Genomic DNA, 14,314 nt, shown 5'->3' on the forward strand with positions numbered 1-14,314 from the left:
CAGGGTCTGCAGCCGGTTGCGTGGAAAAAAGGCTGTCCGTATTGAACCTGCACAGACTTCGGGAATCATTATTCTCTAAATAATGTACAACTACTGCGATAGCGTGAACACTGCATTACATGATAAGTGAGCCAGAGATGATTTAAAATATTGGAGGATGTTTGTAGGTTATAGGCAAAAACTCTGCTGTTCCCTAGAAGGAACTTGAATATTTGAAGATTTTTTGATGGCTGAAGGGGTCCTAGGACAAATCCCCTACAGATACAGGAGAACTGCTATAACTGAATTCACCTCCAGGGATTTTTCAAAAGGAGATAACTGGACAAATGCACAAATACGCATGGTCAAGGCTGTGATCTTAGCACGCTGACAGTGGACAAAATTTGGAAACAATTTAAATGCCCATCAGTAGAGCAGAAGACTGTGGAACATCCCTATCATATTTTCAAGTCATGGTCCACCTCATGCCCTTGAAGAATTAGAAAAACACTGTACTCTAAACAGTAAGCTACCCCAGTGCTTCTCATGGAGCAAGAGGTGCTAAAACGTGCAAAATGGAATCCATGCCATTCCAGGCATTTTTACTCTCCCCCCATGTATTTAAGAATCTCAGATGTGAGCACTGGAATGTTCATTATGCAGTCGGGACAACATTCACAGCTCCACATTTGCTCCCGTGGGGCGAGGTACACAGTGCACTGGTGCACAGGAAGCAGCTGGCAGATCAGCACAGGTGGGGCCACGTCAGTTACGGAAGAGTCTATCCACACCACGGAGGGACCCAGCACGGGCAGGCGTCTCCTCTCGGGGGTGGAATTGGGATGTTTTACTTTTTGTTTTTTTTGGTTTGTTTGTTTGTTTGTTTAAATTTTCTGTTTTTCTGGAATATTTCTATAAAGGCACAGTGTCACTTTTATAACCAGAATAAAGATAAAAGGACTCACATTGGTCATTACATAAAAACAAAGTTAACTGAGCCAAGTCCAGTTACAAGAAATGTGTCTGCCTTACAAATGGGTTTTGCACCTCAAGCCTTGGCCTGTGTGTCACAGGTAACAGTCAATGCAATGAACTTTCTAGACAATGAAAGAATTGATGTTCCCTCAGTTCACACTAAATAAATTGTCCAAATCTCTTGTTTTCTATTATCTTTTTAGCTAGTGAATGGGTTTCCTCTTTTTAAGGGGAAAAACAGCAAACACTTCTTTTCCCAAACACTATGAATGTCTTTCATCAAATATTCAAAACAAGTGAAAAGAGTCCAATGTTAGGTTTTAAAATTCAAGAAAAGAGAGTAAGTTTTTGAAATATAAATATGCAAAAAAGAAACATCAAGAATATTGATAAGAAAATATAAGTTTCACAAGATTAGCTGTATCTCCTTCACTAAATATTACTGAGAATACAAAAACCAAAACCAAAACCCCTACCCAGTTCAAAATAATGTGCTTTCAACTCTTATTTTGATTTCTATTATGTAAAATTAAACAAAACAGTCCAGGGAGCGGATCATGGCACAATGTAAGACATGAAAAAATTAAATACTGCATTAGCAGCTTGCTACACCTTTGTATTTTGTGGCAGGGATAATTTGCTCTTCGCTGAAAAAAGAAAAAGAGAAAGAAAAAAAAAATGATCCCATGTCAGTGAAGGAATATCAAGTGCAATGGATAAACTAATGTCAAATCTGAGATAGAGTTCATTAGAGGGGTACGATAAGAAAGGAAGAGAATCTGACAAACATGGCTCCTGAGTGCAGTTTCAAGCACAGTCTTACCCAGCAACCAAGACGTATTTTCCATCTGCTTGATCCCTCAGCCTTTCCAGCAGGGACAAACGTACTTTGGCTTTGCTTTTGCCATAGATCTCAATTTCATCTGCAAGCAATCCTATCTCCTTGGCAAGGACATCCACGGCTTTTGGAGTCTGTGCTCTTGAAATCTCAATATCACTGGGGGGAAAGAAACACAAAAGTCTTCTCAGCTTAGGTGGTCGCCGTGAGAGTGAAAGCCAACCATGCTCCACGCCAACAAGGAAATCATTGCAACTGCCTGTGTCCTCCCTCCCGGGCACAGCTGCTAGCAATTAACGTGCAGGAGAGAAAAGCGGTGCACTTTTTAGACGTGACTCTTTAGACTCATAAAGATCCTAGAACTGTGTCCAGGTACAAGGATAACTCCGGTGCCACGGGGAAAGGAGAACTGTAATAGTACAAGGAGTGCAAACACCTTCTCCAAGAAAAAACCCATTAGAGCAAAAAGCTGTATGTGGGACCCTCAAAGAGAAGGGGTACTGTGTAAAGCTCTCCTTCCTGCTGGCTAGCCAGGCCTGTCTCTTGGCTACTCAAAACTGTGGAAATGCTCTTTTATTTTATCTCTGTCCACACTTTTCCTTTCTCTTTCCTATTTCCAGTCCAAAAATCATATTTCAAAATATTTTAGCAGTTACATAACTGTCGGTCGGTACAAGGACGCAGGGCCCAAAGCTCAGTTTCAAACTGAGGAAATTTCAGGAGCTCTGCAGAGTGCCTGCGCACCTGACTTAACTCTTGGAGTTTACTGAAAGAGGGGCGCTCGACACCAGGGCGGGTACCATCAGGAGAGCCTGCTGGGGTTCATGTGCTCGGGCATATCTCGGGCTGTCCATCGTCTGACTGAAAGGCCCAACTATTCCCTCACAGCAAGGCTGACCCAGAGCCTTGGGCACAGGAGAGCTGATGTCAAGGAACTGCTTAGGGTCTCATAAAAAGGGACCACCATTCTGTGACTCACCCTGGAACCCTTAATGGTGGCATAATAGTCTCTCTGCAGTGGGCAGTGGACCACCCCCTCCATGGCAGGCAGCCCCTCTGCTCTGATTTTTTGTTTGTTTCCAGTGCTGAAAATCTATTCAGTCCCAAAACCAACCTATATTCTTCTCCATGACACCAAGGTGGTCTGGCCTTGGCACAGGAGGGAACAGCAGATGTGACTCCATCCCACCTGCTCCAAGGGCACCAGAGAAGCCAGGAGAGGGGCGATGTCTCAGGCCTGTTGTGGCTCGGCGCTGGGCTTCCTGCCAGGCGAGCCCCTCCCCAGCCCCCTTGTTCTTTTCTAGTTTGCCTTTCTCTCACCTGGACTCTCTGGACTGCCATTCATTTTGCCTTCCTGGCTATCCCTTTGTTTTCTGCCTCTCTCCTCTCTCCATTTCCTAAATTAAACAGCCTACTTGTGGAAAGTCCCTGCGGTGTTCTCATCACTAACTAGAGCCACAGTGACATAATTTTGATTTTTTTTTTAAGAGACTTATAAACTACAGTCTGCCTTTCTTTCCCCAGTGGCTCTAGAAATCAAATTCAGTTAAATGACTAACTGACTTTTTTCCCCTGTCCCAAGTAGAATTGACTTTGAAAAACTTTGGTACACAGTTAGGTGGAATCTGTCTTAATCTTTCTTAGCTCTCTGTAAGTACAATTTATTGACTTCAATAACAAGAAAGTTCATGAAACTCACTGTATAATTTCAGGGATGATGTTACAAAGAATAACATTCCTCTTTGGAATTATGTATTAATGAACACAGAGCAAAACAGAGATGTTTAGTCTATCACCGGCATGAAAAGAGCCGGAGAGTTCCACCAGCCGGGTGGGTATGATCCAGCCACAGTGCTCAGCTGACTGCCAAGGGAACAGAGGCCAATTCTGAAAAGCCACTGGTTACTGAGATCCTCCCTGGAGGCTCTGTCTAGTTGACACTCTGTGCATCCCCACGGTGCTGGGCAGGATCATCTGGGGATGTGGTGGCACAGATACACCTGGACAGATGGTAAGGACCAATTCACTCTGGTGGGGCAGCAGCGAGGACTCATCTTGAGGCCAGAAGATGCCCATCTCTGGCTCAGATATGATGACATCTAATCATTCTAAATCACATACTGAGATTAAGTCCTGCAGTCTGTATTTCTAAGTTTATACAAAGAGAATATGTAGCTTAGATCTTATTAAATACAACTCTGGCCCTTAAGACCAAGCTGTCCCCGTGCTAGGCATTTTTAGCCCTGAAAAGCATATTTGAAGGAATGCATGACTATATTTTTTCTAATTTAAAAAAAAAACAAAACATTGTTTTGTGGACCCCTAGGAAGAGAAAACACAGAACATGTCATTGAGTATAATGAAATAATCCGGGCTCTGAGAACTGATAGAATACGATAAATACGTTCACTGTGATTTCATTTTTGAGGATTTATGGTAGAGAAAACACTGAAGTGATTTAAGGATAAGAGAAAATTATCTACCATCAAAACCATGTTACAAAGAGTCATGCCCCAGCCAGTGGTGAACAGGAGACCGAGGTCACTCTGGAGGGTTGACATGCAAACAGGACTCTAGCGTTACCTTGGAACAGGGGACAGCGGCTGCAGCTTTAAGCAGTGGAGCCTCCACCTCCGGTGCTGCTGCTCGCGAAGCCACCTCCTTCCACTGCTGACCATGTTCTTCCGGAGGGAGCGAGGAAAACTCACGTTAAAGAGGTAAAGCAACAGGGCACCCGCTTAAACTAGGGAACAGTGTCCAGGGGTGTCACAAACAAACAGGACCATAAAGTCGCACCATAATCCAAGAGAACACTGGCAATAATTATATTCACACATAATGAGACTGGTAGGTTTTGCTTAAAAAAAGGAAAATGTGAGATCTATGCATTGTTAAAATAGATTAGGCGTTCACAAAAGATCTCAAGTATTCAGATATGATTATATGGAATGGATTTTTCATCTTGATTAGGAAAACAAATGAGGAAAATGTAAGATTGCATCAACTGATCAGGTTGCATGCTCAGATTCCAAAATGTGCAACGGCCTTTCAAATGTCATCCTTATGTAGCTGGTAGAAACAACAAGGAAACTGAATTGTCAGATAGTGACAGATATGCTTGCGTGAATATGTGCGGGTGTCAAGTAAAAATAAAATGAATAGAAATAAAATTTGGCTTTAGTTGAAATATAACATATAATCCTAACAAAAACGTAAAAATTTTAATTGTGCATTACCCTGAAGGTAAAAAAAGACATGAACTAAAATTTGCTTCTGCTTTATTCTCTGCAGGAGTGACTAGCGCCTCAGGCTTCTCTATTGCTCCATAGCGCCCCCATCAGCAAGACACCTTTGCTGCAGGCCTTTGTCAAAGGAACACGCAGCTCATAGAGTGAAGAGCTGGGGAGCTTAGGCATTAGGTCACATAGACGGTAGTGTGTCTTAATAAGATGTCAACAGATTTTTTCCTATCCTGTCTTTAGGAGAAGCACAGTTCCCTTTCCCTTGACTAGGGAATAGACTTGGTGACTCGCTTCTAACAAACAGGAAAGGAGGAAGTGGCAGTGTGTGATTTCAGAAACTAGATCAATAAAACACACCATGGCTTCCTCCTTGCTCTCTCCCTTGGACTGTGCATCCTGGGGAAAGTTAGCTGCCCCACTGTGAGCAGCACTATGGGAAGGTACATGTGACAAGGAGCGAAGGCTTCCTGCCAATTGCCATTGAAGAATTAAACACCACACGCCAACAGCCACATGACTGCTCCATCCTGGAAGCAGATCCTCTAGCCCAGGCTACAACTGTCTGAGAGATCCCGAGTGGGGGCCACCCACTACTCTGCTCCCCAGTCTGTCTCACAGAAATGTGATAATTAATGCTTGTTATTTTAAGTTGCTATATTTTGGGGATAATGTACCATACAGTAATAGATAACTAAAACACAGACCTGGATTTGGGTCCCTGCCTCAAACACATCATGTGTTATAGGCGAGTAACTTAATTTTTATAAGTTTCCATTTCCTCATTTGTCAACTAGGCTTAACACTAGTATAGAAAGTGTTTAGCACTGTAACTGGTAAACAAAAAATATTTGAAAAATGTTATCAACTTTTAAACAGACCTCCACATTCAAAATGCTCAAATATTGGTGCCAACCAAACCTGAATCCGCAGAGCTGCAGCGAGCAGACCCACATCATCTTCTGCAATGAGCCCATTAACATGTACCTCTGGAGAACTACATCTAAGCTTCCCTGTAAAAAATTAAAGGAGGGGAAAAAAGACTTTCAGCATATTGTCATTTACAACCAATGTTCCTTATAAAAATCCAGCGCACTGAATAATGGTCTCATTTTGCAACCAAGGAAGTCAGGAGGTCAGGGCGCAGCTGCAGGTGAGTCACCTCTGGCACAGCTTTGAGGATCTTGGTTGGGTTCCAGTGTATTTTACATCAGAGAAATGTCCCCCTAAGCTATTAACTGGGATAAACAGAGTGTGATTTAACAAAGCACCTGAGGCCTTGGGGAATCATATCTCACACTGAACCAGGGAGAAACATCTAGGCACACAATCTCTTCAAACAACTTGAAGTATCATATTGTGACTTTTCTTTTCTTTTTTTTTTTTTTTCCCAAATAGAGCATTACTTGAGCTATAAATACAGTAGTAACTCAGGACAATTCACAGCATACATTTGCAACACTTAGTGCAGAGGCAGCCTAGCCTGCAGATTGGGGTTTTCAAAATGGAAAGGCACTGGTAAGAACACTACTCTTCCCTTCTTAGTTATCACTTGCAAAATTTATAAAAACTTAACACACATGCAAAATACTTTAGCCTACATCCTTCCTTAGAGGAAAGAAAGTTTTTTAACAGCAACTTTTCTGAATTAAGAAACTATTGTCTTCTTTCTTTGGACTACTCTACTCTTAAATTATCCACTTTGCTGACAGTCCGTGCAAGAAAGCACAAAAAAAAAAAAAAAAAAAAAAAACCACTTGAAAGTACGTGTTTTGTGATGTTCTATTGTCAGATGTATTAAGGGTGTTGGAAAATCATGTCCTCAGGTTTTGTTTAAAGATTAGCAGCACTTCAGTTTTATAAATCATATCTAGGCAAAAGCAAAAGTCAGAGAATGAGAGAGATTTGTTTTGTTTTGTTTTAACCCCTAGAGATATGATCTTAAAATCTTGTCCATTTACTATGGGAAAGAAATATGCTTTTCTCATTCTTCTGTCTTTAAGTGCTAGAGAAATAAGGCAAAGCTCCATTCCAGGAGTTGGTATCAATTTATAAATGCATGTTCCAAGAACGTAATCACAAATACCCATGTGAGTGAAGAATATTTCATCTACACAGTTACACAGTAAAAAATTCCTCCTATAATTTCAGTCACTTGAATGACATGGAGCTAATAAGCAAATGTGAGAATACACTACTCGGAAAGCTGAATGATTGATTGCTGATATGTCTAAACCATCCCACAAATGATTTCAACAAGCAGGATGAGCTGTGTGAGGAACAGCGCCAACAAACGAGACCAAGCCTCGTAAAGTCTCCAGCCCAAGATGGCGGTTGGCACACACCACACTCCTTTCTCCTCTCAGCACAAAATACATCTGGAGTAACTCAAAGGAAATGCATCCAGAGCAGTAAAAAAGGTTGCCACGAATGGATCAGAAGTCACAAGAAATTTGTGAAAGTAGCAACTATGACCAGATGGATGAGAAACCAGCATAAAGGAAACTGTAACCCCAGTATGAATGGAATCCAGTGACTACGACTGTGTAAAACTCTTTCTTCCTCATGGACCCCTGGAAAAGCTCAAAGTTCAGAGTCAACATGTATCAGAAGAGGATGGACAAAGTGGACATCTTCAGGACACCAGAGGAAGCTGATTTGGCTTCCAAACGTCACTGCCTCTGATTTTCATGCACAATAGATAAAGGTCTGCTACTTGCTAAGTTAATGGTTGACTTATTAAAAACCATGTAATTAAAAATAACAATGACTTAGAAGTGTCATATTGCTTTATTCTCCTTTTCTACATTCCCATAAAATTAGTTTATACTAATTTGACTTTTTATGGAAAAAAAGGTAAAACGGTTATCTGACAGTGATGGGATCAAAAGTTATTTTTATTTTCTTCTGTATACTAATCTGTATTTTGCCAATTTCCTATCACAAACACTGCCTTTGTAGAAGGAATGATGCAGTCATAAAACTGAATTTAAAATTCTAAATCCAATGAATTAGAAGCAATTAAGAGTTGTAAGAATCAGAGTCAGGAATACATTCTCAATGAACTTAAAGGCTAAAAAGACTTTAGAAAGGAAATCATTATTTTAGCCCCCTGCCTATGTGAAGACGGGACTCTACCTGGAAGCTGTCCACAGTCTGGGCCTGAGAGGCACCGGGGGACCAGAGTGCAAGGGGTCCCTTCTCAAGTCATGGATGGGTCTCTCCACTTCCCACTAAATGCTGTCCTTTAACTCATGGTTCCCCAGGAAAAGTCAATGAAATCACTTTGAAAGACAGCCTTTCATTTACAATATTTTCATGATAACCAAACTTTCTGCAAAAGGAACATGTAAGGCTCACTGCTATGCTGTCCCTAGAAGTCAGAACAGTCCCATCCCTGATATGCGCTGTTTGGAGACCACCCTAGGAAGTTTGGCAGAATAGAAGAAGTGGAAGGAGCTGAGGGAAATCTTTGGCCTTCCTGTCCCCTCTGCTATACGACAGGAGCTCAGCTCTGGCCTAGGACACCCTTTTTACTGCAAAAGTGCTCTATGGACCCAAAGATCAAATGCAAAGATTTTTTCCCTATTTGGGATGGCAAGTTATTCTGAAATATGTATGCAAAGTTTTAAAATCAGGAAGAACTGAAAAGTAGAAATTAATATAGATAAAACTTTTTAGAAAAACACTATTGATTAGTTTTTCTGTTAAATATACTGATGTTGTAAAATAAAAAGGTAACATGCAATAAATAAAATTAGTACAAATCATTTAGAATAATTTTGTGACAGTGCCCTCAAGAGTTGCCCTCCTAGCTCTTACCACCTAAATCCCACTTCTGAATGGCAGTATGTTACACTTTTTAAAAGCTATATATTCTAAGAAATGAAAAAAGGAATATAATTAAAATTTGAGTGTCAACATATATAGGCAAGCCTTTTGGAATGACTGAAACCAAACTGAGAAGGAACTGACACAGGGCTGCATATTCTAAACGATGTACTCCCTTTAAAAGAGGAAAAAATTAAATATATTTTATTTAGAACTAATTAACATTTGACATGGAAACTGGCAATAGATTGAAGGGGTAGATCCAAAATACCTAGGATTTCTAGAAAAAATAAAGGAAAGCAGGTAACACATACAACAGATTTTAGAATCAAATTTCAAAAGTTATAAGAAAATATCCTTATTTTATTCCAAATGCATTAGGATCATGGCTAAATTATAAGCATGCTAATTCCTAAAACTTCTTACATATTCAGAATCTCACTGGACTTCTTTGGGCATGATTTTTCAAATAGAACCATATACACTGCTGAACCAAAATCTGAAAGCTGTTTTATATTGGAGAGCAGGCAGGAGTGAGGTGGCAGAGGGGAACAGAGAGAGCAGACTGATGTTTATTGGCAGCTAATATGAAAGAAGAACTGTACAATTGAGGTATTATCTCATCTCATTTATTTCTCCCAACTGCCTTGATTCCATTTCATCCACAAGGACATTGAAAAACAGAGAACTCAAGTGATTTCCTCAAAGTCACATAGTTATAACTGCAATGTAATTCAGTTTTAAAAACAAAAAACAACAACAAGAAAACCAACTCTATGGGTATGTGTGTGTGGGGTGGGGGGATTGAACTCAGGGTCTTCAGCATGCCAGGCAAGTATTTTACTACTGAGCTACAACCCTAGAATTTTTTTTATTATTGTTTTTTAAATGCTTATTTTTTACTTATAGGCGGACACATGTCTTTATTTTACTTTATGTGGTGCTGAGGATCGAACCCAGTGCCTCACATACGCTAGGCAAGCACTCTATCTCTGAGCCACAAAACCAGCCTTTATTATTATTTTTAAAGACAAATGTTGCTTAGTTACCTAGGCTGGCCTCAAACTCGCCATCCTCCAGCCTCAGCCCTGCAAGAAGCTGGGATTATAGGGTGTCACCATGCCCAGGCACCAATGCTGTTTGCTTTAAGTCTGGAAGTCCTAACTCCAAAATCCATGCTGTTTCCTCTTTCCCTTCTCTCACACAAAGGAAGGCCCAAGGCCCCTCAGGATCCTACAGTCCATTACCATGAGCCGTGGGATGCAACCCATGGTCCTTCCCTGATGTCACACTAAAAACAGCTATGTTAGCTTAAAATGATGCTGAAAAGCACTCTGAACCACCGGGCTGCTGTTTTGACTTTGTTCTCTAGGCCTGAGACATAACCAGCTTCCCTGTTCCGAAAGGTCCATCAGTCATAAGGCCTCGTACTGGAAATACCAAATGGTCTTGCTTAGGGTGGGCTCTGCTCTTTAACAGGCAAGCCGTTCTGAGATCACACTACATTTCTTCCATTTAAAATAATTTTTAGTAATAAGAGATGTAATTATTCTTATAGCTAGAAAACAGATCACTGCCATTTCCCTGTTTTAAAATCTACACATTCAGCTCATGTAACAGTGGGATGAACAGACCCAACGCTGGGTGTAATTGTTTTCTGAGCACTACTTCTGGGACATCGGCCATCAGGAAAATCTCTCCAAGGATTAGATATTCAATAACATGCCTCTGCAGCATTACCTCGCCATAAATCACCGGGTCCCGTCTATTTTCACACAGGGGAAGAGGAGGAGGAGGGACCCTGTACCATTAGGACGAGATGAAAATCTCATCACGAAACGCTGCTTTCACTCAGCCGCAAGGGTATTAAAAGTTCTTCTGGTCTTAAGTTTAAACAAAAACACTTCTCCTTTTAATAAAGTTTCAAAGAGCCTACTCATTGTTTAGAGTGGCAAGAGTATGACAAGAGGAGAAGGAAACTTGCTAATAACTTACTCCTAGGTTCAATTTTCATAGTAATCCAAGTCACTAAGGTGAAACTAACTATGAAGAAACGCAGTGCTGTTATGGACGGCACTTGGAACACGTCCACCTGTATAATCAGCGTGGGACTTTTCACCTTGTCTCCACAGCTGCCCTGTCAGCCCTGTGTTAAAGTGGGCACAAGTTCAGGGAAACCTCTCTGAAATGTCTAACTTAAAAACTACAACCAGACTATAATGCGGAGTCCACGTTTACTCACTCATTCAAAAGTCAACATTGACTGAGAGCTTACTATGTGTCAGGTACCATTTTAGGCCCTGGGCATTAAAAAAAATCAACAAGAAAACTCCACATAAAATTTAAAATTAACAGAACCAGTTAAAATTTAAAGTTAACTACTATGAAATCATTAAATCGAAATAGAAAGCTTTGGTCTTTTATGCTCCTGAACATCCCCCGCCCCTTATTGTGATATTGAAACCTACTGTTTTCAGGAACACCTTTTTCAAAAATAAGAGTTCTAAAAAGAAATGTTATTAAAATTAAGGCAGTTTCATTAAATAAAACATATGTCACTTCCATATAATAGAATTTAAAGGAATCCTAAAAGAATAGTAGAAAAATAGATCTATAGTAGAAAAGTAGATCTAAAAATCTATGAAAGTAGATTCACCTATCTCCAGCCAAAACTGTGTCCAAATTACTCCAAATATAAATTTTAATAAAATAATAGCACCTCGAAAACACACTCTTTTGGAGGGGAAGGATTGAACTCAGGGGCCCTGACCTACATCCCCAGCCCTTTTTATTTCTTTTCTTTTCTTTCTTTCTTCTTTTTCTTTCTTTTTTAGACAGGGTCTCGCTAACTTGCTGAGGATGGTCTTGAACTTGCATCTTCTGCCTCAGCCTCCCAAGTAGCTGGGATTCAGGTGTGCCACCATGCTCCTCTGCAAGACCAAGTCTCCCACACTCCTTCTGTCCTTGTCAGGGGCCCCCACCAACGCTGGGACCTTTACCTGACAGGAAGTCGTGGAAGCAGTTGAGAACAGTGGTTCCTGGTTGGATCCAAGACAGTGGAATCTCTTCTGGCTTAGGTGAGCCCAAGACCACAATGTCAGCCTCTTGAAGCTAAAAAGGAAAAAGAGAAATGTTTTAATCATGGCCCAAAGACATGACTAACTGCTGGTGTCAGCTGAATCGCTGAATGTAACAGACAACAGTCACAGATCCAGAGTCCTGTTCCAAACCGCAGACGTGGAATCCCTCGAGTAGCTTTTTCCTTTCAAGCATGTTAGTGCAAACCCAACAAGTCCAATGCATCCTACCAAGGAGAGGAAACGGAACTGCAAGGATGTCTTCATGGTGGGCACATGGCCATACACGCTGTGAGCATTATCATCTGACCACAATATCAAGCCAAAGGATGGACCTTTATTGGTGGCCACAGGAAAGAGAAAGAAGGGTGGACGAGAGTGGCATCCTGGCTCTGCCTCAGGAGGAAAACAGGGGCTGTGATGGTGAAGTCTGACCAGCACAGAGCTTGCCTGGACAGTGGCAGCATCAAGATTTGTCCCTGATGGACTTCTACTATGTCCACAGAAGGACCCTCAGGAGCCAGAGAAAATCCCACTTTCCTTGAGGCCCAAATTCACCTCTCATCTAACTACTTTTTTTTTTTGTCTGAAAAAGAGGAAGAAATGCAAGCACTACTACAAAACGCCTCTAGCACATCCATCCTGCATTTTGATAACTGGCACTGCAGGAACACACCTGTCAGGAGGCAGCCTCTAGAATAGGCTAACAGGCTACTCCTGATGTTACAAGAACTGCTGGTCCAGGAACCACAGAGTAACGGATAATTCCAAATGGGTCCACACATAGAGGGAAAGGTGAATAAAGAATATCAGCTAAACTTGCACAGGTCAGCTGGGTGCCCTAAGTACCATCTCACTGAGTTCCCCACGTATGTGAGGTTGGCTTTACTTCCTATGTTCATTTAGTGGGCAAGGAAACAGAGGCTCACGGAGCTCACATGCCCACGGGTCTGTGCTGTGTCTCTTGGAGATACTCTACAAGGGAGACAGGGAAAGCTGCCTGCCTTCTCTCCAGTGCTGATGGGCCAACCCCCACTGGCTTTTCCACGGATGTCATTGCCATGCAACTGACTACAGTCTCTGGAATGAGGCATTTAGAGTGCCAGAAAACAAAACCCTAAAATGTGCCCACCACCACTACCACCACCCAACCACCCAATCACCCAGCACAGATGCACTCTCAGCTGGGTTAACTGGTCCCTGAAGGTCTAGGGAAACAAACTAGCTCCTCTGCTTGAGAATTCTGAACACTGGGCCAGAGAAGGCATCGAGTGATGTCTTTTTCCTTTGTGGTCCTAGGGATTGAGCCCAGGGCCTCACATATGCTAGTTAAGCACTCTGACACTGAGCTACATCCCCAGGTGTAAATGATGTCTTACAGGAATCTTAGAACAAGAGATGGTAAGGAAGGGATACAGATGCCCAAGTCCTACCTGATTTATGAACAAAAAACCCAAGATCAAGGCTAGTTTCACATTCCCTTTATACTGAGGAGCAGGAAAACAATTTAAATGTGTGTCTTTTCATAAGGCCCACAGAGACAATGTTTTTAGTTGGTGCATTATAATTATATATAATAGTGGGTAAAGTCTACTTTTAGAAGGTAACAGCTGGAAAATATGCAGTCAGTCTGATCATACAAATAGGGAAAATCATGATTGCTTTTCAGCATGTTAGGTTATTAAAGCCCCACAAGCAAAAGAACACACTGAAATGGTGTTGCACTGAATCTAGAGATTAATCACCATCAAAAGAAAGGAGGAAATCTTTTCAAAACATTCGCCTAAATAACTATTTTTTTTCTATGCTACCACGTCATAACATGGCCAAACTCCACTACGTTTGCAGCTAATCTCCCCAGGAATCTGCTCCATTCAAGTTGCATACCATCTCTACAGATAGATGTGAAAAGCACCTAGACTTTTAGGTGATGTTATATTTAGGGGGGGAAAAAGTTCTGGTGGGAGAGGATTTTAAACATCTGTTTTCAAAAGTGTATTTCTTCATTGTCAAGTTCAACCCCAGTAATCCTCAAAAGAAATGAGGATGTTTAAAGCTTGCTGCAGATCAGCAGATGAGAAATTCCACTTTGCTAAACTGTCCTGCACCATAGCAGCAAAACCAGAACATGTTAAAGCCTCTATAAAAAGGAGGTGCATATAAAGAATGCTGAAATGTTCACATTGGAAAATGCCAAGGACCGCAGGTTCACACGAGTCCCCTAAGAACACTTAGGTTTTGACCCATGGTGTCTTAGATACAACCTGTTCTTTTCATTACCTATAAATCTCAGGAATCTCACTCCAGCCTCTTCACTCCATACCTACACACAACTCCAAAGTGGGCTGTGCTAATAAGCAACTGGGGGACAGTTG

General features: G+C 41.4%; 1 protein-coding gene across 1 annotated transcript in view; it reads right to left on the minus strand.

Annotated features, from left to right (window-relative positions):
* Mthfd1l (methylenetetrahydrofolate dehydrogenase (NADP+ dependent) 1 like) overlaps positions 1-14,314 on the minus strand; it is a 185,740-nt gene that overhangs the window by 141,180 nt on the left and 30,246 nt on the right. Inside the window, exons 8-11 of the mRNA XM_076859640.2 lie at positions 11,862-11,973; positions 5,953-6,044; positions 4,376-4,473; positions 1,778-1,951 (exon numbers count right to left, since the gene is read on the minus strand). Of these exons, the coding sequence (XP_076715755.1) occupies positions 1,778-1,951; positions 4,376-4,473; positions 5,953-6,044; positions 11,862-11,973 (476 nt within the window). The remainder of the gene's footprint in view (positions 1-1,777; positions 1,952-4,375; positions 4,474-5,952; positions 6,045-11,861; positions 11,974-14,314) is intronic.

This window comes from Callospermophilus lateralis, chromosome 6 (genome assembly GCF_048772815.1).
Source record: "Callospermophilus lateralis isolate mCalLat2 chromosome 6, mCalLat2.hap1, whole genome shotgun sequence".
Taxonomy (NCBI): Eukaryota; Metazoa; Chordata; class Mammalia; order Rodentia; family Sciuridae; genus Callospermophilus; species Callospermophilus lateralis.